This window comes from Dermacentor silvarum, chromosome 2 (genome assembly GCF_013339745.2).
Source record: "Dermacentor silvarum isolate Dsil-2018 chromosome 2, BIME_Dsil_1.4, whole genome shotgun sequence".
Lineage (NCBI taxonomy): Eukaryota > Metazoa > Arthropoda > Arachnida > Ixodida > Ixodidae > Dermacentor > Dermacentor silvarum.
In genome coordinates, this window is record NC_051155.1 from 173124169 (window position 1) to 173148363 (window position 24195).

General features: G+C 45.9%; 1 protein-coding gene across 1 annotated transcript; it reads left to right on the plus strand.

Annotated features, from left to right (window-relative positions):
• On the plus strand, nt 1-20364 carry LOC119442133 (antithrombin-III). The gene is made up of 4 exons (XM_049661927.1): nt 1-403; nt 7836-8003; nt 12529-12693; nt 20079-20364. Exons 1-4 carry the CDS (start codon nt 110-112, stop codon nt 20361-20363), a joined length of 912 nt encoding a protein of 303 aa, XP_049517884.1. The 5' UTR covers nt 1-109; the 3' UTR covers nt 20364.
• The last annotated feature ends 3831 nt before the right edge of the window (nt 20365-24195 follow it).

Genomic DNA, 24195 nt, shown 5'->3' on the forward strand with positions numbered 1-24195 from the left:
GACACGCCTGTTGCGCCTTCCGTCGTTAGACGCGAGTGTGTCGGCGTACTTTGTGCGTCGTGACCGCGTCGTGCCGCGCTGTCGCAACGACAGTGTACACTCGTTCGACATGGCCTACCAGACCGTCGTGCACTACGACTACCGCAGGGTAGCCAACGAAGACGACGACGCCAGGTCATCGACGTTCAGTCCTACCGCTGTGCGAGCGTCTCGCATGCCGTGGGACTTCGAGCGCGAGCCGGAGTCTAGTCGAGCCGACGCGGACCACCACGCTCGATGCTACGCACCGTCTTTCGCGCCCGATGAAATCCTGCCCAGGGGCACGGTGACAGAGTCGACGCTACTGTTGCTGCTCAGTGTGATCGACTTCGAAGGCACCTGGAAATACCAGTTAGATGCCACGGTAATCAGAGATTTAAACGAAGCTTTCTTCACCCACTTTTCCGAAATTTGACCTGGTTGTTGTTTCGTTTCTCGCCAAGTAAGCTGGGCCGATCCCGGAGACCGTGTAATAATCCGATGACACATTCACTCATAAGCACCTCTTATGAGTTGTGAATGCGAACGCGTTAATGTCAGATTGAACGGCACTGAGTGGTCCTTCGAGTTTCGCGCTGCGAGTAATGTACCACAGCGGCACGTGCTGCCAGAGCCAGCGGTGCCAAAGTCGCATGCCACCGACGCGGCGATGCCCATTGGGTGACGCGTCGCGGCGATGCCCTCTCCCCTCACGCAACACCTGGCGCGCTATGGCGGAAGTAGGTGTTCCCTTTCTCCTGCTCTGCTCCGCTGAGGCGCAGCTCGTGACGTGGCGTCGCAGCCGATGACAATGCGAGTTTAGGTGCCGTTTCGCTGCTACAGAGGACAGACGCCGACATTTTCGCTGAATGGGCCATTTGATGCTTTCACATCAATAGTAAAATAGGCTGGCTCGGTCAGCCGATCCTGTGACCATTGCATGGTACGGGTCACCTCGCAAGGATCTTAATCATTTTTTAATGCGTTAGCGATAGGAATGACAAAGTGAAAATAAAGAAGTGTACGTGTGTGAAGTGTAGGGATCCGGTCATGTGATATAGGTAGAGAAGGGATGGGAGAGCTTAGAAGAGCGTGCATGTGTATGTGTGTGATATATAGAGGGCCCCGCATATTAAATGCGGAGCATTTCTTGGCAAACATTTGCCACTGTGACGGTATCTATCTATCTATCTATCTATCTATCTATCTATCTATCTATCTATCTATCTATCTATCTATCTATCTATCTATCTATCTATCTATCTATCTATCTATCTATCTATCTATCTATCTATCTAGCTGCCTACGTCTTGGTGCTCTCATAGTCGTTGCGTTAACTTGCTGTTTACCAAAATTGGCATAGTATGACAAGAGTGTATGACGAACATAAATGATAGGTCATGACAAGAAAATCATGACATGTGTGTCATGTAGGTCATGAAGTCATGACTCGGTGGCGCAACCGTAGCATGTCGGTCATGAAACAGCTGCCTACGTCTTGGTGTTCTCATGGTCGTTTCGTCAACTTGATAGGCGCCAAAATTGGCATAGTATAAAAGGAGTGTATGACGAATATAAGTGAAAGGTAATGACATGGATGTCATGACATGCGTCTCATGTAGGTCATGAAACAGCTGCCCATGTCTTGGTGTTCTCATGGTCGTTTTGTCAACTTGGTAGGTACCAAAATTGTCATAGTGTGACAACAGTGTATGACGAACATAAATGATAGGTCATGACATGAATGCCATGAGATGGGTGTCATGTAGGTAATGAAACAGCCGCCTAAAATGACAATGACCCAGTGAAAAAATATTAACACTCAAAACCCACTGAAATGGTTTCGGACGTGGGCACTAAGGGAAAGAAACACTAAAGGATCATGGTAGAAGTCATAGTCGGGAGCATGACTCAGCAAAAATGACAATGACTCAGCAAAAAAGGATTAGCGTTCTAAAACCACTGAAATGTGTTCGGACGTTGGTACTAAGTGAAAAAGAAACACTAAAGGATGGTGGTAGAAGCCATATTCATGAGCATGACACCGCAAAAATGGCAATGACTCAGTAAAAAAGAATAACACTCAAAAAGCACTGGAATGGGTTCCGACGTGGGCACTAAGTGAAGGAAACAGTAAAAGGTGATGGTAGAAGTCATAGTCACGGCCTTGACAATGACAATGACTCAGCGAAAAATGATTAACACTCAAAAACCACTGACATATGTGTTCGGACGTGGGTACTAAGTGAAGGAAACACTAAGGGGTGGTAGTAGAAGTCATAGTCAAGAGCATGACTCAGCAAAAATGACGAATGACTCGGCGGAAAAAAGATTAATACTCAAAACCACTGAAATGGGTTCGGACGTGGGCACTAAGTGACGGAAACACTAGAGGATTGTGGTAGAAGTCACAGCGATGATCATGAATCTGTAAAAATGAGAATGACTCAGCAAAAAAAGATGAACACTCAAAAACCAATGGAATGGGTTAGAATTTTATACTAAGTAAAGGAAAAGGATAACGGTTGATGCTCGAAGTGATAGGCCTGAGCATGACTGAGTAAAAATGAGAATGACTCAGCGAAAAGAGATTAACGCTCAAAAGCCACTGAAATGGGTTCTAACGTGGGTACTAAGTGAAGGAAACACTAAAGGATGATAGTAGAAGTCATAGGCATGATCGTGACTGAGAAAATGTGACAATGACTCAGCGAAAAAAGATTAACACTAAAAACCACTGAAATGGGTTCGGACGTGGATACTAAGCGAAGTAAACACTAAAGGATGGTAGTAGAAGTCATAGTCATGAGCATGACTAAGGCTTTCACCTTAAGGTCTCTTAGGTGTAGCTAAAGGGACTCTTGAGGACTCATGACATGAATGTCATGGCATGCGTGTCATGTAGGTCATGAAAGAGCCGCGTACGTCTTGGTGCTCTCATGGTCGTTTCGTTAACTTGGTAGGCTCCCCGCACGCTGCTTCGCATAACATCGATTCCCACAGGGCGTGGGATCTGCCGGCTTTTTTGATATAGAGGTTCCTACAATAATCACTACAAGGAACTCTGGCGCTGTAATCGTTCAGCCACCGTGGAAATTATGGGTAGTACGTGGATTTGTCTGATCTTCGTGCTTGTGGATTCGGACGTTCTTGCGGCTTTGTTCATTACGCTTTATCTGCCTTCAGTGTCCCTAAATTTCTGAGCAATGTACACATTTCTAAGTACAGAAGATTCTGCGACCGCGCACAATCGCTTCTTATTGCAGCAGTCGAGCCTGTCGAGGGCGTCAAATCGAAACGCCACAAGCATCTCAACGTGCTGGCTTTTCCAGCGAGAAATTCATAAGGGCATTCTTTGGCCGCTTGTCGGTGCATGCGTCCGTGGCGTATTGGTTTCAATGGCGAGATTCAGTGCTAGAGGTCCTGTGTTTGAATCCTTCCGACGGACAGTTTTAATAATGTTCATTTAATTATTTATTACACCGTACTTTGTTGAAAACGACGAGTTTACGAAGTCACGAAGCCGTTTGAAGCCAGGAGGAGGAAGTTTGGGCAAATCCATGTACTATACCCATCATTACCATGCTAGCTGAACTGCCCCGTTTGCATCTCCCGTAGACGTTAGCGTTAAGTGTTGCATCTAGTAATTATTGTATAGAACGCTATGTTCTTTGCCTCTACTTCCAGGCTTGGGGTCGGTGCCTCGCTGGATAAACAAAATATTTGCGAGCAGCATATTTGCCGCCGTACATACTACCTGTCAGCGTTCGTATGGTGCAAGATTGTACTAGATTACTGCAGCGACGTAATGTGAAGCAGAGTAACGTCAAGCGGTCAAATAGCGTAGAAGATTATATCAAAATTCCATGCTGGATGTTGCGTTATACATAAGTTAACCCGTCCTCGAATGTGCTTGATTGAGAATGCTGCTCGTCAACAATCACTGCTCTGAGACAGAGATATTACGCATGCAACCTAACCTACGACTTGCGACTTTTCTGATGGTGTGTTCAAAATTGTCCCACCGTGTTTTTCGCGCGCAGACGTCAACGAGCTGTCTTTTTACGCGTCTCACGTAATGCAAATTGCAGCAAAGATGAGCTAGAAAAGCGTTTGTGATGGTCCGTTTACAGGAGGATTAGGGTTGGAAGGTGATGGAGATATATGCATTGTGTGCCGTTGACGAAACGTTGTCGCGGGGACAGGCGTCCGGAATGCACAATAAATTGTGGCTCTTGTCACTCCGCACCTGCTCTCCGTAGTATCCACTGCATCAAATGCACAAACGAACAGTAAGGCAAACAATATGTGCCGCTTGAATACAAAGTGTCATGCGACACTGCATACAACTGCTTCAGACCGATACAAAGTGGTATTCGACGCAGCATACAAGTGCCTCAAACCATTTGTTTTAACAGGTTTGCTTTAAAGCGTGCCCGGGTCTTGCAAAAAAACTGCCCCCAAACCTCACGACAGGAATCGTTATAAAGATTTGATTGATAATTTAGTATCGTCCGCAGTACTTGTGTGACGAGTTCACGAAGTCACGAAGCCGTTTGAAGCCAGGAGGACGAAGTTTGGGCAAATCCATGTACTAGACCCACCATTACCATGCTAGCTTAACTGCCCCGTTTGCATCTCCCGTAGACATTAGCGTTAAGAGTTGCCTCTAGTAATTATTGTATGAAACTCTATGTTCTTCGCGTCTACTTCCAGGCTTGGGGTCGGTGCCTCGCATCGACCCCAAGCCCATACTTATACGGCCGCCCATTTGATCTGGTAACGGATCACCACAGTGCTTTGTTGGCTCGCCAGATTGAAAGATCCACCTGGCCGCTTAGCACGCTGCGCACTCCGAATCCAGGAGTACGATATTCGCGTAGTCTACCGCTGTGGACGCAAGCACACTGACGCCGATGCCCTGTCCCGTTCACCCCTACCTCCCGACTCGGCCTGCGGAACCACTTGCGCTCACCCCCTGTCATCTCTTGACCTTGACTCGATTGGCACCGAACAACGCCGTGACCCGTGGATCGCTTCTCTTTTCGCCTATCTTTCTGAATCGTCGACCACTCCTGTATCCCGGTCCCTCCGACGCCAAGCTGTTCATTTCGCCATTCATGATCAGCTGCTTCACCGACGCAACTACGCTCCCGAAGGCCGTAGATGGCTACTAGTCATTCCCCGCAGCTTAAGATCCCAAATCTGTGCCTCTTTTCACAACGATCCGCAATGTGGCCACGCCGGAGTATTCAATGTAGGACACGCCGAACAATCAATGTAGTTGCTGTCTACGTAATGCTTCGCATTACGTAGACGGCAACTGCATTTGAATGTCCCAGTTTTTTTTTTGTCTTGGGTGGTATGATGACATTACAATGTGCTTTAATGCTGCATTTCTGTACCGTCTGTAATCAACTAAATAGAAACATTAAACACAATGGAAGCTTACTGTATACGTGGCAAACACGTGCCTGATTAATCGGCATCGAAAAAAAAAAAACATATTCGCACATGGAACCATTGAAAGAGTGCCACAAATGCCGTTTCGCACTTTTACGTGTTGCTCGTTACCTCCTGAGCAGCCTGGCCTTCTACAAACTTCATGCACAGTGACAAAACTACAGCGCGCCGTACGTGCAGCCGGCATGAGTGGCGCTGATTAGCATGCAAGTGCAAAACTGGCATGAAGCCTACGCAGACTGCATGTTGCAAAGCTGTGATAAAGCTTTGAAATGTGCGATCAGCTTCAGTTGCGAACAGCACAATAACTGTTGATTAGTAAGCCGTGCCCACCATTACAGGGCAAGGCTACCTTCTTTTTGCGGCCAATCTTTTAATACGACGCATTCTTCCTCGAATGCAGCCACTTAATTGCGGCTGACTGGGCGAGGTACCTCGCTCTGGTTTCGTGGATCGATCGCGGTGACAGTACAGTCTATCTGGGCATTTTCGTTGGCTGTTCCTAGTGATAGTGCTGTGTAAAATTATGTGCCACAGGACTGACTGGGTATGTGCCGCTGGTTATGTGTCTCTGGGGCCACTGGGCAAGCTCCCCAAGGTTTTAGTTCGCATGCAGTCTTGTATCTGGCCATTTGAACATTGTCTTACTTGATACAAATAAAAGTGCCCATCAGCATAGCATATAATCTCTACACAACCTTTGGTTAAACATTTACATTATATCAAACCATCGTTATCTACAAATCATGAATGCTTCGCATTACGTAGACGGCAACTACATTTGAATGTCCCAGATTTTTTTTTGTCTTAGATGATATGATTACATTACAATGTGCTTTAATGCTGCATTTCTGTACCGTCTGTAATCAACTAAATAGAAACATGAAACACAATGTAAGCTTACTGTATACCAAGGCAAACACGTGCCTGATTAATCGGCATTCGAAAAAAACACATATTCGCACATGGAACCATTGAAAGAGTGCCGCAGATGCCGTTTCGCACTTTTACGTGTTGCTCGTTACCTCCTGAGTAGCGATTTAAAATATAGTCATGTTCGAGAAGGGGAGGGAGGGGGGGTCTCTTATAGCTGACATAATGTCTCGCTGGAGAACTTCCTACAGTTGAAATGCAACGGTCTGTTAAGATGACCCGTAGTCACCTAGAAAAAAAGAAGCCAAAGTATATGGTACAGCGTATGGAGGTTTCTAAGGCGGCACGTGTTTTCTTGAGTAGGTTTAGCGTATGTTTTATTTGCGGATCAATATAGAGGTTTCCACAGCTACCTTGGTTCTCCACAAGAAAAGTATAAAGATACCTATCAAGAAAGGGGTCAGGCAAGGAGACACAATCTCTCCAATGCTATTCACTGCATGCTTAGAAGAAGTATTCAAGCTCTTAGACTGGGAAGGATTAGGAGTGAGGATCGATGGCAAATATCTCAGCAACCTTCGCTTTGCAGATGACATTGTCCTATTGAGCAACAATGGAGAGGAATTACAACAAATGATTGAGGACCTTCATCGAGAAAGTGCAAGAATTGGGTTGAAGATGAATATGCAGAAGACAAAGATATTGTTCAATAGCCTGGCAAGGGAACAAGAATTCAGGATCGCCCGTCAGCCTCTAGAATCTGTAAAGGAATATGTTTATCTAGGTCAATTACTCACAGGGGACCCTGATCATGAGAAAGAAATTTACAGAAGAATAAAATTGGGTTGGAGTGCATACGGCAGGCATTGCCAAATCTTGACTGGGAGCTTACCACTGTCGTTGAAAAGAAAAGTGCACAATCATTGCATTCTACCGGTGCTAACATACGGGGCAGAAACTTGGAGGTTAACAAAGAAGCTCGAGAACAAGTTAAGGACCGCACAAAGAGCAATGGAACGAAAAATCTTAGGAGTAACGTTAAGAGACAGGAAGAGAGCGGTGTGGATCAGAGAACAAACGGGGGTAGACGATATTCTAGTTGACATTAAGCGGAAGAAATGGAGCTGGGCAGGCCATGTAATGCGTAGGATGGATAACCGGTGGACCATTAGGGTTACAGAATGGATACCAAGAGAAGGGAAGCGCAGTCGAGGACGGCAGAAAGTCAGGTGGGATGATGAGGTTAGGAAATTCGCAGGCGCAAGTTGGAATACGCTAGCGCAAGACAGGGGTAATTGGAGATCGCAGGGAGAGGCCTTCGTCCTGCAGTGGACATAAATATAGGCTGATGATGACGATAGAGGTCGAAACACTCAATGGCCATTTGTAGAAAAATCGAAACAAGCTTGCATCTGATGAGTTGTGTCGTTCTTGTTGTAAAGCCCTCGTCTTTCTCTCCTTCCTTTATGTTACACGCTCAGGCCGTGGAGCAGGGGTTCTTCTACGAAAGTCCCCGTGCCCCTATCACGGTGGGAGCGCTGAAGGAGACTGGGCGGTTTAGAGTGTTCGATGCCAGCAAGAACCTCGGCGCCATGGTGATTGAGGTACCCTACCAAGGTCCCAGGGGCACCTTCAGTTTGCATACGAAGGTGAGGCTTGCTTGAATAGATCTTGTCGGTGCGATGAGTCTGAAAAACGCTAACTATTACTATCTGCAATGTAGATAAATTACGAACTGCTATTAAGTGGCTGGTGCACACATTCTATTCAACGCGTTGCTCACAAAAGCAGTACACGTATCTGTCCCAAGCGACGATGCGCTTCTGGCATCTCCCTCTCCCACCCCACTAAGCTTTACCCGAGAACAAATAATGTTAACATGATAAACTCAGTGCTACAGGACAAACGCTTCAGCCATAAAGGCAGTGGTAATGTGAAAACTTTTCGTGGTTGTTGGACCAGTTTGCGAAAGTAGTTGGTCTAGCAGCATCAGTGACACCGAACATTGCACCTGCCAGGCAGAACGGATGAGAACCCAGCAGCAACAGGATCAAGCCCCTGCAGATCAAATGTGCTGTCACAAACGCCTCGATAGTTTGTTCACTATAGTGTCACAGCCTCTCTAATCCTAAAGCGTGACTTGGCAATGTTTCAATGTCGTTACGACTTGCTTAGACTCTTGCTCGTGGAGAAAAAAAAAAAGAGTTTAGGAGGGAGCATGACGTTAGGCAGTCACTGCAACCTTGGCAAAACAACCACCTCTACGCTGTTCTCTGCGTCAGAGAATGCTTTCGTTGGATAAATACGCACATCATGCATTGAATCCTGGGAAGAACACGCAGAACGTGGCTTGTCTCGTGGCAGGTTTATGTACCGCTGGCCGCCACACCTTTCTTCATGGCATGCCTCGCGCTTTCTGCTGGCAGCATTTAATGTCTTCAGTTCCCGGCCTAACACCTAATATACCAGGTGTTTTTTTTTTCTAGCTGCGCCAAAATTTTTAAAATCGCTTGGGGCAGATAGCACAATTCTAACCCTTGAATTTATTAGTCATTCTTCTCCTTCTTCTTGGGGTTTTACATGCCGAAACTAGTTCTCATGATGAGGAACGCCGTAGTGGAGGGCTCCGGTTTGATTTTGACCACCTCCATGGGGTTCTTTAACGTGCACTACAACGCAAGCATACGGGCGTTTTTGCGTTTCGTCTCCATCGAAATGTGGCCGCCGCGGCCGGGATTCAATCCCGCGATCTCGTGCTCAGCAGCGCAAAGCCTTAGCGGATCGAGCCACCGCGGCGGGTGAATTTATTAGTAATGCCTACATCGGCCGAAGGCATTGTTGTAAGGGGATCCAGAAAAAAGAAAAGAAAAGGAGCCACAAAGAGCAGCAACCAGGGCCAACTGCACTGAAAACAGCCTACTGAAAAACATCTATATGAAAACATCTTTGAAAGAAGAGGAAAAGCGCCAAAAGAAGAGAAAAAAAATCATCAAGGTAATAGAATAGAATTAGGACAAATTGCAGTAAAAATGGACATGTGGCTTAACAAACAGACTCGATTGCACTAATGAGGCAAGTCATTAAAAATATCTCCACAGGAAGCTCACTCCAAGCACTAATAGTATGCGGGGAAATGAGAATTTCAATACATCGAGGCGACATTTGGACTTCATAATTTATTTGGATGGTACGTCGCGCCTTGCTGATACATAAGATGGTTGCTTAATATACTTATCTTTATCTGTTCCTGTTTGCTTATAATAAATGCTGAAGAGAAACTTAAACTTTTGCAATCTTCGACGAGACTGTAGCTGTTTTCAGCCCAATTGGTATGTAATCTGCGAGCTTCTTATGGTGAAGTCATAATGGCCGGTCACAAATCTCAAGCGTGTTTCTGCACCCTTTCTAATTCATCTTTCAATACGGCTCTAAAAGGGTCTCATGCAACACAAGCATATTCTAAAATCGGCCTAATGTCCCTTAAATACAAGGTTTCTTAAAACTTTTATTTGTGCTTGTTTGAAATTTCTTAGGAAGAAGTGCAGCAACTTAGAAGCCTTGGCAGCAATTTTATCAATGTGACATACGTCCAGTCTAATGTGGAAGTGAATACCAAGGTATTTGACATGATCAGTCGCCTTTAAGGAATAAGATTTAAGGACACAAGAACTGTTTATTGTTTTTTTATTGTTAAATCTAACGTGAAAACATTTTGCTACGTTTAGGTTTATGTGCCATTCGTAGCACCAAGACGAAACATTTTTGGAGAACGGACTGTAATACAGCAATGCCATTAACACAATTCACCGTGTAATACAATACATAATCATCGGCATAGAATCTTTCTGTGGATGTCAGACCATTTGAAAAATCATTGATGAAAATCAAAAACAGTAGGGGACCCAGAACTGAGCCCTGGCGTACACCAGATAGTACATCTGCGGATGATGAGGCCGTACCATTTATAACCAGACACTGTTGGTGGTCGGTCAGATATATCGTCTTTCAACTATGCGAACAAAAATTCTGCAATTCCCAGAAGGGATATCTTGCAAATAAGGAGGTAATGTGGCACCACATCAAAATCTTTACTGGCATCCAGTTGTACACATTTATTTAAACATAAAGCAATATCATGTACGAACTCGGTTAACCCTGCGCGAAAACCATTGGGATGGATGAAAAAGATATCTTGAAGATGTTTTATAAGTCATGAATAGATTATTTGCTCAAGTATTTTGGAACACACTGAGGTTACTGTTATCGATTTGTAATTAAATATGCGTACTCGATCACCAGCTTTATGTATGGGCTCAATATTGCCCATTTTCTAATCTTTCACTCACAAATTTCACTCATTTCTGGTCGTTGCACGAGTGCCGTGTTATCACTATTTGTGCTGATGACGAACATATTGGCGAAGAAAAAAACAGATTGAAAATACGCGTTCAAACATGCGGCTTTGAGCATGTCATCTTTTAAAGCCTTGTCGTTGCTTACTATGAATGGGATGCCGGTAGAACCCTTTTTATTATTTTTAACAAAGCGGCAAAATTCTTTGGGGTTTCATTTAATTTTGTCTGTCAATGAAGACAAATCTGCATCCTTTGCCTGTTTTAGTTGCTTTTTCAGTTCAAGGCCTAGGCGCTTCAGCTTTTCAAATAAATCCGCAGTTTTCTTTTGACGATAAGCTTTATGTACCCTAGCCTTCCTTTTGATAGAGGCACGTCTTAGACTTATCACCACGGGAACTCAATGCCAGACTTTTTGTTAGAATAAAATTATTCATTAGGGACAATAGCTTATCTTTAAACAATAACCACAATGTTTCGGTCTCCAAGTCACAGCTGTGTTTTTTAAACGACCCCAGGTACGCATCTAGGTCGCTGTTCATGGCATCAAAGTTGCCCTTGTCAAACAGAAATACAGATGTTGTGATCACTGATATCTGGTGTCGAGATAACCGATTCAATTAGGCTCCTACGATTACTAAACACTAAATCCAGAACATTGCTGCCTAATTGTCAAGCTAAGGAGCGTAGGAAAATTAACAAATAGATAGAGGGGGTAAGCGCTAATCAGCAAAAAAAGAAATGGAATAAAGCTCTGAGCGATTGTTCTCAATTGGACGTCGCTCCTGCCAAGTAATGTCAGGTATATTAAAATCTCCCGCTAGTAAAAACTCACCGGAAGAATGGGCTGAAAGCGTCTTAAGACAAATTACTCTATGAGGCGGGCATTGCTTTTACGATATATCAAAATGCTGATTTCAATAATTACCACAATTGCACGAAGTAACCTTTTGATTACTGTACGGCGCATTGTAATTTACGGATTGTAGGTGGTAGGTTCCCAAGCGTGTCCACTTAGAACGCATTCTCACGATGACACCAGTATCGAGGTATGAGATATTAATTTTCAAAGTGTGCGACGAAACACATGGGCGTTCCAGTTACTTAAGTGCTGCAATCCATAAAACAGGGCATTCTGAAATGTAAGTGTAATGACAGCGCATTTTTACCGCAACTTTGACGACGCATATCTCGAAGCCGGTGCCTTTCTTAGAATTCGTTCTAAGTCACTATGCCTTGCAAACTCACTAGCTACAATTCACGAATTAGTAAGAACAGGTAATTAGTGAAGTTTCGTTAATTTGTCGATTACGCACTTCATTGCTTATGAAAGTAAGGTCCACCTCATTGAGTAATTTAGTTGAAGGGTTAAAACTGTACTATCGGCACAGGCGAGTTAAAAAAAAATGTGGTGCAGCTAAAAAAGAACACTTTATCATTTCTCCGTTGCAATCACCACACTAGATTGGGAACATCCACACGTTTATCCGCTCGTTGTAACCTCCGAGTCGCGCAGCTGAGAAGCAGACTACGAACACAGCGGGGGCAGGAGCAGTCACACGGGGCGATTGCACGACAGCTTGCCATCAGATGCTTGGGTGCTTTTCACATGATTCATGCTTTCTATATTTTCTTTATCGTTTTCGAGATCATCACGCGATGATCCGTCCTCAGTTCTTTTTTTTTTTCTTTTTTCCATGCTCTTGCGTGTCCCTGAAACATGTTAGTCTTCATTGCGTACGGCAAAGCGAGGGCATCGGAGCTATTCAAAACGACACCTGACAGCGATGCATGACACGCAGGCTGCGCGCACTTAACGCAGGACAAAGATCCCAAAGTTGCTATGGTCCTCTTTATTCCGGCGGACATGGACGGCCTGAGTGAGCTGGAACGTGCACTCAACGTGGCGAACGTCAGCGAAATATTGTGCCAGCTCCAAGAAATGGACAACATCGAGCTCACTCTGCCACTCTTCCGCACCAAGCAGGTCAGGATCGTGATGATTGAGAGTTGCAGCTATAGCCATCCCATAGTTGAAGCCGCGGCCGGCCTGACAAAGGAGCATACACTCGTGCTCCAGACAGGCAGTTTTAAAGCACACCACGGATCCCGTTCCCGTTTGGGGAATAGAAAATGGTTTTTTTTTTTCGTCCTCCACGCGTTCTGTTACAGTGTGCATTAGAATAAGCGCGGCTACACGGCGTATGCACAGAATCGCTCCCGGCTTGTCTGCACATGTGCAGTACTTCTGCACCAGTGCCAGAATTTGTGAAATCGAAAATTGTCATCCACCCGTACAAAAGAAATCCATACGGGTTTCTCCGCAAGAATTCTTCGCAGCTGCCGAGCAATTTGACTTGGTCATGTCAAATCCTAAAGTGACCACCCCTGAAAAGGGTTGGTGCTGTCTTCGATCCCCGCGGACCAAGACAAATATTTCTGCCATTGTGAAGCCTTCGAAGCTTCGTGCTACTCTATACAGATGATAATTGTTAGTTTCATTCACCGCCTTGCGGATGTCTGCAGAACTGAGTTTACTTGCGATACGCGTATTTTTTTCTACGATTTAGCACGACGTCGTCGAGAAAGCATATCGCGATATGTTTTAATGTTCTATAATCATGATTAATTAAAATGCATGGCGTGCTATTCTTGATGCGTTTACCTAAAGAGATTTGCGTTTATGTTCTATTTATCACTTAGTTGTTACAGCGCGTGAATTAGGCCCACCCCCATGGAGCAGTGTTTAAGCGCTTGGTCATGCGTCTGCGCCTGCCTGCCTCCGAAATGTTAACGGCTGCAAGTGACAGACACACATGGTCAAGCGCTCGCTGCAGCTGTTACGCCAGATAGCTTCGTTTTTTTAAATTAGCTATAGGAAGGACTAAAATAACACAATGATAATTGGGCACAGGTACCTCCCGGCCCGACACTCGGCTTTCTTTAGAGGTGAACTGTCCTGGGGAAGGAGCCCGCGCCGTCCAAACCCTGCCGAGCCTTTCGGCGCAACAGAATCATCTCAAAATAGCTTTTGCCTAAAAATGACTCATGTAGCACTATTGAAGGAACGCTACGAAGGAACGACAGTATGCGGGTATACCAATAGTGCTTACAGAGCCGTGACACATCTGTAACGTCCGCGATTGTGCCATAATGCATTACCTGTAGCGCCGAGAATTCAGCTGGAACTATAGAATTAGTCGAGGCTAACGTGTTTCTACAGCTGTTAGTCACGTTTGTTTCGGTTCACATGTATACAATGAAACAAGGACGCTGTTATGTCTCACACGTTTTGAATATGCCTAATACACGCTCAACCATAGACTGCAATACCACACTGTAGTCTCAAATGGTCTTAAACCTATTGTAGAAATTGTGGGTGATAAATATTTTAGGCAAATGTTACCTCACGCGTTTTATGAAACCGTCGACCTGACTACGGGGTGATTACACGTGCACCGCGCTTGTAAAGCTCGTGCCAGAGGGAATTCCGAAAACATCTGGTTGGACACATTTCCAAGCGCGTATTTTTTTCTTTCGTAAAAAGCGATGCGTACTCAAATGAACGGCGAAGGAAATCCCGTACAGTCATCCATATCAATTTTAACGAAAAAATTGGCACGCTGTGGATTGCACTGAACTGTTCCACTTTCCTAGGTTTTGAAAACTTGTGGCTCTCACACCACGAATATTGTGTTCATAACATTTACGACATACTGTGCTCACTACATTCCGTCAGGAGTACTGTGTGGCTTTCTGGTTGAAACCGCTGACTACGGTATCGTTCACGATGACGGCCTTCCCCATAAATGATTAGTTATGTAAAACCTTATGGCAGGTTAAGGTGCTGGCAGTTGTTGGATCTTTCATGTAGCGTAGTTGTATCGATGCCTTTGATGCAGGCAGCACGATGATACTTGTCGCATTGATTAATAAAGCTCACTTGTCATGCCTCAGGACTTTCTGCTAAGCTTTTTCTGAAGGTGTGGAAATGAAAGCAGTGACACATGGTAGGCTACATTTTTTTACTGCCGCAAGATAACACTGACTAGCTAATCGTTTCTATGAAATAACGTGAAATTTTATACTTTAAGCACCTTGCGCACTATGTTGCTTGCGTGTATAAAGCGTGAAAGTTAGGGTCGTGGGTCGGCGTGTTTCATGAACCTCGATGAAAGGCCAAAAGAAAAACTAAGCAGTGAAGGTAAAGGAGACGCAGTGTGTGAAGTGAGGAGGAAATTCAAATTGAGGATAAGAAGACAGAAAAGGGGGAGATTGCCTGCTTCCGGTTATGACATATGGAGTATGCGGCTTTTCATTCTTGTCTGAAATTTTTATTTGAGAACCAAATGGCTCAGCACAATTTATCTGCAGTCTTTTATAATTTTGTTCTAGAAATGTTGGTCTTGTTTTGACGGAGAAATACGTGCTGTGGCTTTCGCAATAATTGGAACGATTTATTTACTGCTTGAAAAGCGCTGCCGTAAGCAATGCCGTACGCAATGGCGTAATCCACGATTCTCGCGAAAACCACTGCCGCGTTTCTGGTCATTCGAATGCCAGATATAGCCGTGCTAACTGCCGCGCTGACAGACGCGTTTAAATTCCAAACACTTTCTCGGCTTCATTAACGAAAGCTTGATTAACGCTCCTATCTACGACAAAACGTTTCTGGAGGAACACCTGCAAGGCAGTACTTTCGAGATGACATAGAAAGTATCGGATTATAAAAAAAAGTTGTCGCAGTTTCACCTGAAAGGCGAAGCATCAATTGCGATAGCAAACTTGTAGAGAGCTATACGGAGTAATGATATTAGCTTTATCAGCTGTATAAACTTGGGCATGCAGCAGCATTGGCAACACGCAGAACTGTTGTCGACGCCATCGGCGTTTTGCCCGCGTTAGCTCAAAATGCGTGCGGCGTTGGTGACTGTTGCCGGAGCCTCTGATATAAATAGGCACTTGGTGCCGCAGCTAAAACGTCGCCTCCCTTACCTCCCCCTCCCCCACGGCCTCTCGCGCGTCTGAAGAAGGCGCGTTTGCTCTACATATATGGTGATTGTAAAGGAGAAAAGAGACGCCTACTTCTGCAGCCCTTAAAGGGAAACTGAACAGGTTTTATATTTCTAAAAAGTGACGTTTTTCTAAAGCGCAGACACTTGAAATCCCCGGTACGAAGTTTTGTTTTTCCATCATACAAGTAGCAGCGGCGTAATTAAGAATTAAAATCGCAGCTATGCTCCGCCCACCGCGGCTCGCGGAGTCAGCCCGCGGCAAGGCGGAAGGGGAAAGCTAGCGGAAATGACGTCAATATAGGGGTCCTGGGCGCCCGCGCGGAAATCGTGTACAGGTTTTGCGCGTCAGTCATGTTGTATCCGTGGCCTTTATCGCAAATGATCAAGATCTCCACCCTACGTTTCCGGCTTACGCTTCAAAGGATTGTTACCGCAAGGAGAACTCCGTCAAAGAAGCATACAGTGTCACCATGCCGTCCTTTTGCGCTGCCTACGGCTGTACGAGCACCGGCGGCCGAGACGACGTTATCTTGCACAATTTACCACGGCAGAAAAAACAAGCTGCTCAGTGGATCGCAGCGGTGAAACGAAGTAATTTCAAGCCTTCAAGAACCACTCTTCCCTGTTCAAAACATTTTCGGGACAGTGATTACCATCAGAGATGTCGAATGTAGGAGCTTATGCCGCATGTAGAAAAAAAAGGACGATGTTTTTCACGGTATATTTCTCATTCTGTCACTTTATTCTCCGTTTCTCGCTTCTGTCGTTGGCGACGCTTTCCCCGAAGAGTTCCGAATCTGGGCCTGTATTTTGTGGAACGTCTCTGATTTATATAATAAAGAACGCGTCCTCAATGGTCGGCGGTCCGTCGCATGCTATTTGAGGTTGTGGAGACGATAACCGAGGCTGTGACGGACTGCCTAAATTTGCACGGACAAGTTTCGTGAATGCGGCCCAGACGCGGGACTCGCCATGCGAATGTGTCACGCAACATTGCGAGTATGTCCTGAGAATGGGCGTTGCGAGCATAATACAGGTGTCACATGGCCCACTTTTGATCTCGATCATGCCCGATCCGGATCGAATTTCTCTCGTGATTCGCTTATTAGCGCAAACTGCACGAGGGAGCCAATGGCAGTCGAGAATTTCGATCCAGATCGGGCTTGATCGCGATCAAAAGTGGTCGTGTGACAACTCCGTAGGCAAGACCGTGTGCAAGAATTTCGTTTACTTCCTGGCAGCACAAACATCCTTCTTCTATTTCCATTGCACTGCAGTGCAGGCAGGAACACCTGTCGCAACATAAATATGCGTCAGGTAAAAAAGACACCTAAAATAAAGTTTCAATGTCACGCCAGGCATCCAGCCGCACTCAGACACCTAAGTGCCCATGCGCCTAATGAGTGCTTACATCACTTGCTTTAAGGAAAGCGGTGGATTGTTCAAAGGCGTGAAGCGACAGGATCGAGTGGGCTTTTGCCTCTGATCGTTTCAACACAACCAGGAATCGAGGGCCAAAAAGCATAAAATAGAACTACAGTAAACCGTATAGATATGCATAACAACGTGCAGTGGCACTTTTTTTTTTTTTCGTCAAATTCCCGCACGACATTGCAAGCAGCCCTAGCCATAGCACGCCGTCGGGGCGTCGAACGCTGCTTCTAGCACCGTGGGTCACAAAACAACACAACTATACTGCAAAAATAAGAGAAATTCACTTCCGTGCGGCCTATATTTTTCTGACACTTCTGCACCTTGTATTGTTATCTTAGTAACTTCGTAACTGCAAAATGCACTGTGCTGACAGTGCGTCTCCACATTCGCGGCAAGATCGAACAACGCAATGATTGCACGCATTGTTTGTTGCGCTCAGAGCACAGCAGAAGGCATCTTTGTACCTAATATCTACACTGAATTAACCGATATCGCAAATACAATAATTTCCATGCGATATGTACCTTCAGGGCACTTCGGCAGTTGCACTTTATTACTTGCAAACCAGCAACAGTAGAATGTACTGTGTACAAAACGAGTCTCTCTTTCCGTATTCTTTGTTATGAGGACGCCCGGTATGAAGATAATACAATCTCACTCTGACTTCTTATGCTATATAGAATGGTACAGCTTCAGCAAAACTTCCAACGCGGGTAAATGTCACAATTAGGTCCTCGGATCCGGCGTGCTCCATTCCAACTTCCGCGTTGGCTATCGCACTAGCGCTTGGCGTAGGTGCTTCTCGTTGTCGGGCCACTGGTTCAAACGCGTATGGTGTCACGCAAATCACCCCTAAGTGATCAAAATTATCCATAGCAGCGACTGAACTGCGCGAAATCGTCTGGGAGGTAGTCGCCGTACCTGGTCAGAAGCTGTCACGATGCGGCGGGCTCTCGTAGACCCATGGATTGACGTCACGGTGCGCTCCACCAATCATCGATGCGAGCCGGATTCGCCGCGCGCCGCCCAGCCGCAGCTCGGAGTTTTTTTGCTAATAACGCGTTTTTGGTTGTGCCATGTCAAATTTCTTGTCGATTTTCATGTTCAGGGTGTTCAAAAGTATCAAATGGTGCGTATAACTCGATTTTTTTGGAAACCTGTTCAGTTTCCCTTTAAGCGAGCACGGCGCAGAACGCGCGTTTGTTCTCCGCCGTGCGTTCACTCCCCGTGAAAGACGCGCCACTCGCGCCCTTTACTCGCACATACAGCGTTCGGCGCGCGGCGACGATTTCATCTCCAAATGACGTCATACGGAACCTCACGGCGAAGGCGACGGCGACGTCGGCGCCGACGGCAGAAATATGCTTTTGAGTGTCCATATAATTGCTATCGCAATAAAATGTTCCGGAATGAAGGAATGAATGAATGAATCTTTACTTGGCCAGGTGTTAATGCTTGTTTTTTTTTGATCAGCGTTTTTGAAGAGTCGTGACTACTCTAGTAGAGCGTTGGCGCGGTGCTCGATGCCGCAAAAGCTACAGGCGATACTTTTGCCGTGTTAACATTTGCCGCTGCTCGGCATGTGAGCTAGAGAGCTAGGGAGCGATTGAAAATATTTTAATACGCTAGTTTCTTCATTCCCGAATGTCCAAGCAAACACAGATGTGCAGTAACATTTTAATTTTAAGACCAACCACGAACCACGCAGAGATTACTATTCCAAATCTAGAGATAAGGCTGTGGGAGGGCGTGAATGAAATTTAGGCCTGACGAAGTTACCCCTTATGTCATGGTGACATCTGCCGCCATTCCAATTCATATGGGTTTACGAAAGTCATGAGCCGGCCTCGACTCTTAGATATCTATCTATCTATCTATCTATCTATCTATCTATCTATCTATCTATCTATCTATCTATCTACTGTCCGTCCGACCGTCCGTCCGTCCGTCCTTCATGCCTGTCATGTCTGTCCTGTCTGTCCTGTCATGTCTGTCATGTCTGTCCTGTCTGTCCGGTCCTGTCTGTCCGGTCCTGTCTGTCCTGTCCTGTCTGTCCTGTCATGTCTGTCCTGTCATGTCTGTCCTGTCATGTCTGTCCTGTCATGTCTGTCCTGTCTGTCCTGTCATGTCTGTCCTGTCTGTTCTGTCATGTCCTGTCATGTCTGTCCTGTCTGTCCTGTCTGTCCTGTCATGTCATGTTTTGTCTTGTCTTGTCTACTTGGCATAGGCGAGGACGTCGTTGGAGTCCAAGGCGCGTATATTGAGTTCTCTTCCTCGTTATGATTCTCTTTCTTACATGCGGCGACATACACTGTCTGTTACGGTGGCTTGCGATACTCATCAGCGTGCCTCGACTCTGCTGAGTGGAGGGTAGCGTCACTGCATCGACTGATATAGCAAGTGCACTTCGATGAGGCTCCTGGGTGACTTCTGCGATGAGAAGTTTTTCACACAAAAAATCCTCTACTCCAGCGCCTTCAAGGAGACGACGAAATCGCCTTCTAATGGCTCCGTCGTCCTCCTCGTCCTTCAGCTCCACTTGTACGCACTGCAGTTCTGCGCCATGCTAGGGCTCCACGGGCCGAAAAAAAAACACAAAGAAACAACAAAACAAACAAACACACGAGCTTTCTGATTTCTGGCTTCATCGGACACCCATATGTCTGCCTAGCCTTCGACCGGCCCTTCTGCTATAGAGCTTCACTTCGGTCCCTAAAGCTTGATCAGGAAATTAAAGCTGAGAATCTCCGAGCAATGGTTGTTAAGCGCAGTGAATATTTCAGTGGATTAGTGGACCTCGCCGGCGAAATAAGGGAGGAGCGCCAAGTTGAGGCACGTTTCTAAATCGAATACAGCCTGGATAATGGCCAGGAGCTCTATGAATGCGACCGCGACTAACTAGTTGTGTCTTTTCCAAACACAGGTCATCGACCTGAAGCAAACACTTTCCTCGCTTGGCTTCGAAGCGTGGTACACGGACCAACTGCAATCTCTGAACCCGAGAGAGCCGGGCCCACCCGCCGTAAGCGCTGCTATACACGCGGCCGCTTTCCGCGTCTGCACCAAAGGCGCCGCTGCTCAGAAGACCAAGTCGAAGAGGAAAGCTGTGCACCATTTCTCCGTGGACCGGCCTTTCTTGTTCATGGTGACGTGCAGCGACCCGGACGCAGTGCTTCTGCTGGGTTCGGTCAAGCACATAAATTGGTAGATGGAAACTGCACGCGCGGTACTCGCTCCAATGTGAAGATTGAAATTAAAGGCGTTTACTTGTACATTTCGTGCAAGGATTGAAGTGGGGAAGTAGAAATGCACAGGATACAGAGGCTCCTTCTGTAGCTGGCGATGAAGTTAAAATGGCCGTGTAAGACATGTCCCGGGAAAAAGCGCAGTAGAAGATGGAATATATCACTCAATTTAATCAAATATGGAGGAGATATTATGCTTGAAAAGCTTGCAGCCCTTTACACGCAATGCTTCACGACTTCAAGTGTACCACATAGCTGGAAGAACAGAACAGAAACAGAAACGGAAAGAAACAGAAACAGAAAGAAACAGAAACACAGAAACAGACAGGGTAGGCCGAGCCTCACCACCACCGCCGCACTCATGGCCGCGTCGCGGGCCCTCTGGACGGCCCTGAGCTGATGTAGAAGGTCTGAGCTCCTGAGCATGGAGCTCCATTTCCTCCTCGGTTGTGCGTTGAGGACCCTGTAATGAGGGGCACTGCCGGAGCATGTGGTCCAACGTACAAGCGGCGCCGCAATCCGGGCAATCTGGATGAAGGGCTTCAATGAGACGTTAAAGAATAGCAGAATTATAGGCCCATTTGCTTGCTTTCCGTATTGCATAACATATTTACCTAGGCAATCTTTAATATAATCTGGGCAACGCTTGACCTCAATCAACCAAGAGAACAGGCTGGCTTCAGGAATGGATATTCTACAATGGATCAGGTTCATGAAATCAATCAGGTAATTGAGAAATCTGCAGAGTACTATCAACCTCCCTATATGACTTTCATAGATTATGAAAAGGGATTTGATTCAGTAGAGAGACCAGCAGTCATAGAGGCATGGTGTAATCAAGGAGTACAGGAGGCATACGTGAATATCTTGGCAGATATCTACAAGGATTCCACAGCTACCTTGGTTCTCCACAATAAACGTTGAAAATTGCCTATCGAGAAAAGGGTCAGGCAAGGAGACACAATATCCCCAATGCTATTCACTACATGCTTAGAAGTATTCAAGCTATTAGACTGGGATGGCTTAGGAGTCAGGATAAACGGCGAATATCTCAACCACATTCGATTTGCAGATCACATTGTTCTATTCAGCAAAACTGGGAATTAAATGCAGCAAATGATTGAGGTTTTTAACCGAGAAAGTGAGGCAAGTTTGAAGATTAATATACAGAAGACAAGAATAATGGTCATTAACCTGGCAAGGGAACAAGAATTCATGATAGCCAATGAGTCTCTAGAATCTGTGCAGGAGAACGCTTACCTAGGTAAATTGCTCACAGGGGCCCTGATCTTGACAAGGAAATTTGCAGGATAAAAATGGGTTGGACTGAATACGGCAGGCATTACCAAATCCAGACTGGGAGCTTACCACTGCCATTGAAGAGAAAAGTGTACAATCAATGCATTCCACCGGTGCTAACATATGGGGTAGAAACTTAGAGGTTAACAAAGAAACTCATGACCAAGTTAATAACCGCGCGAAGAGCAAGGGAACGTAAAATGTAAGGCGTAACGTTAAGAGACAGGAAGAGAACGGTGTGGTTCAGAGAACAAATGTGGATAGCCGATATTCTAGTTGACATCAAGAGAAAGAATGGTGCTGGGCAGGCCATGTAATGCGTAAGGCAGATAAGCGGCGCACCATAAGAGTTACAGAATGGGTACCAAGGGAATGGAAGCGCAGTCGAGGACGGCAGAAAATTAAGTGGGGTAATGAAATTAGAAATTTGCGCAAGTTGGATTCACCTAGCGCAAGAAACGGGTAATTGGAGATCGCTTGGAGAGGTCTTCATCCTCCAGTGGACATAAGATTAGGCTGATGATAACGACGACGACGACGACGATGATGATGATGATGATGATGATGAAAAACCACTGAAGACAGCAGAGCCACTGACGAAGCTTGCTCCGTATGAAGCCTCTGTTTAGAGCTTACAGCGTGCTCGACATGTGAGGAAGGGACTCGCATGACGCCTCTTGTCAGCCCCTCATACTCTCTAGAGTTAAAAACGTAGGTGGCTTAAAAGGTGACTCGGCCACTGCGCCACCTACTAAATGGGCAAATGTGGCACGTTCCCGCTGACATAAATTACTAACTCGTTCTTAGGGTTTGGAAAGTATTGGTGCGGGGAAACTTGCAGGTACGAACTGCAAGTTTCATTGCTTTTGATAGAGATAGAGATTAAATTTGACAAGACTGGCATAGTGACCGGGCTAACGTTGGCTCCTCCCTGTTACTCTCGAAACGAAGTGGGAGAAGTGGTTAAAAAAAAGATGTAAAGGCGATCTTGTCAAGGTGCGAAACCCAAGGAAGGCAGCTCCTAAGTACCTTGGCCCGTTCAGAATTGAACGAAAGATACGTCAAAGTATAGTTGAGCTTGAAAATCGCCAGCATTGGAATGCTTCCAAACTTGTAAAATACCAGGCAGCTTAAGACCCTCCTGAAAACATAAATGAACGAAGTCATCCCTTGATGATAGTTTTCCACCTTTTATTCCATTTGCCACTGACACAAGTTCTCCTGCTGCAAACACTTCAATACAACCACCTGTTTCACCTGAGCGACCAGGTTAATCCTCTGCGGAAGAATCTGCTCGGCTTCCGTCTGAAATACCGTCCCAAGACAGGGCTCCTGAAGGACAGCGAGCCACAGAATTCCAGCTCATCTACAAGTAATGAGCCTTCTAGGCCTACTCGACAAGTAGAACGAGTTTTCCGTTGGTCTACACGAAGTAGACAACCTCTGGCATGGTTTAAGTATTATGTCTGAAAATTGCTCAGCTGTCTTGATTGTCTTGGAAACGTTCATTTCAAACTTTTCTATCGAACAGTCTTATTTACAATTTTATGCAATTACTGGTGAGATTGTTCAGGTTCATACGACTTAGCATGTTACCATAAAGTGGCAGTTTTCAGCATTTAAGGAACGTGATCTGCACGCAGGTTCCATGTTTTCTTATCCTCTACAGAGGGTTACCCTTTCATACGAATTATCTTATGTTACCACAACGTTGCTGTAATGAGCCTTTCAGGAACTTGATGTGGACACAAGTTCTTCTTTTTTTTTGCACTACAGAAGTTTAACCCTCCTATACGAATTCGGCTCTGATGCCAAAAATATCTCTTCCATCATAAACGTTAGGTTAGTGAGTATTTTCAAATGGGGATTTCGGATCCTACCGGCAGCTTAAACGTGCTGGAATGCACACCTCCAAGTCAACGACGGTCACAAGACCGTGACTCTCAGACCCGAGCTCCGACCGAATGAACCCCCCATATGTGTTATTCCAAGGCCGGTACATGGATGTTCGCATGTCTTTTTCAACAGCGAAGCTGTTTAAGCTATCCGTAAAACCGTGCTCGTCGATCCAAAAAACCTCGCCTGCTCCTACTCCGCCAAACTCCGTCCACCTGCCTAGACACTGCGCGCAACTGCGCCCGCAGCGGGATTGTGACGTCGCCAACGACGTCCCTGCGCGCTACCTGCTCTCCACTCCGCTAAGATGCGCCCACTTGCCTAGACACTGCGCTCGCCTCACCGGAGCCCCGTTTGGCGGGAGCCGAGCGTGATAACAACCAAAGTGCGCGACTTGCAACGCTACGCAACGTCTTCCGGGATGTCATGCGGTAACAGATGTGGAGGTGGAGCTTGGTCGTGACGTCAGCGATAGTATAAAGCTCGGTGTCGCCACGCTATACCGACAGTTGTAATGTCGGGAGCGCGTGCTGTGCCTTTGCTTCGTCATGGGTATACTTAATCGAACTCCGGAAGAAGTGGCCGCGAATAAAGAGCGGC

Coding starts and splice junctions, on each gene's coding strand:
- LOC119442133 (XM_049661927.1), top strand. CDS start 110: ATGGCCTACCAGACCGTCGTGCACTACGACTACCGCAGGGTAGCCAAC. Junction 404..7,835: donor AATACCAGTTAGATGCCACG/GTAATCAGAGAT, acceptor TTACACGCTCAG/GCCGTGGAGCAGGGGTTCTT. Junction 8,004..12,528: donor CCTTCAGTTTGCATACGAAG/GTGAGGCTTGCT, acceptor CACTTAACGCAG/GACAAAGATCCCAAAGTTGC.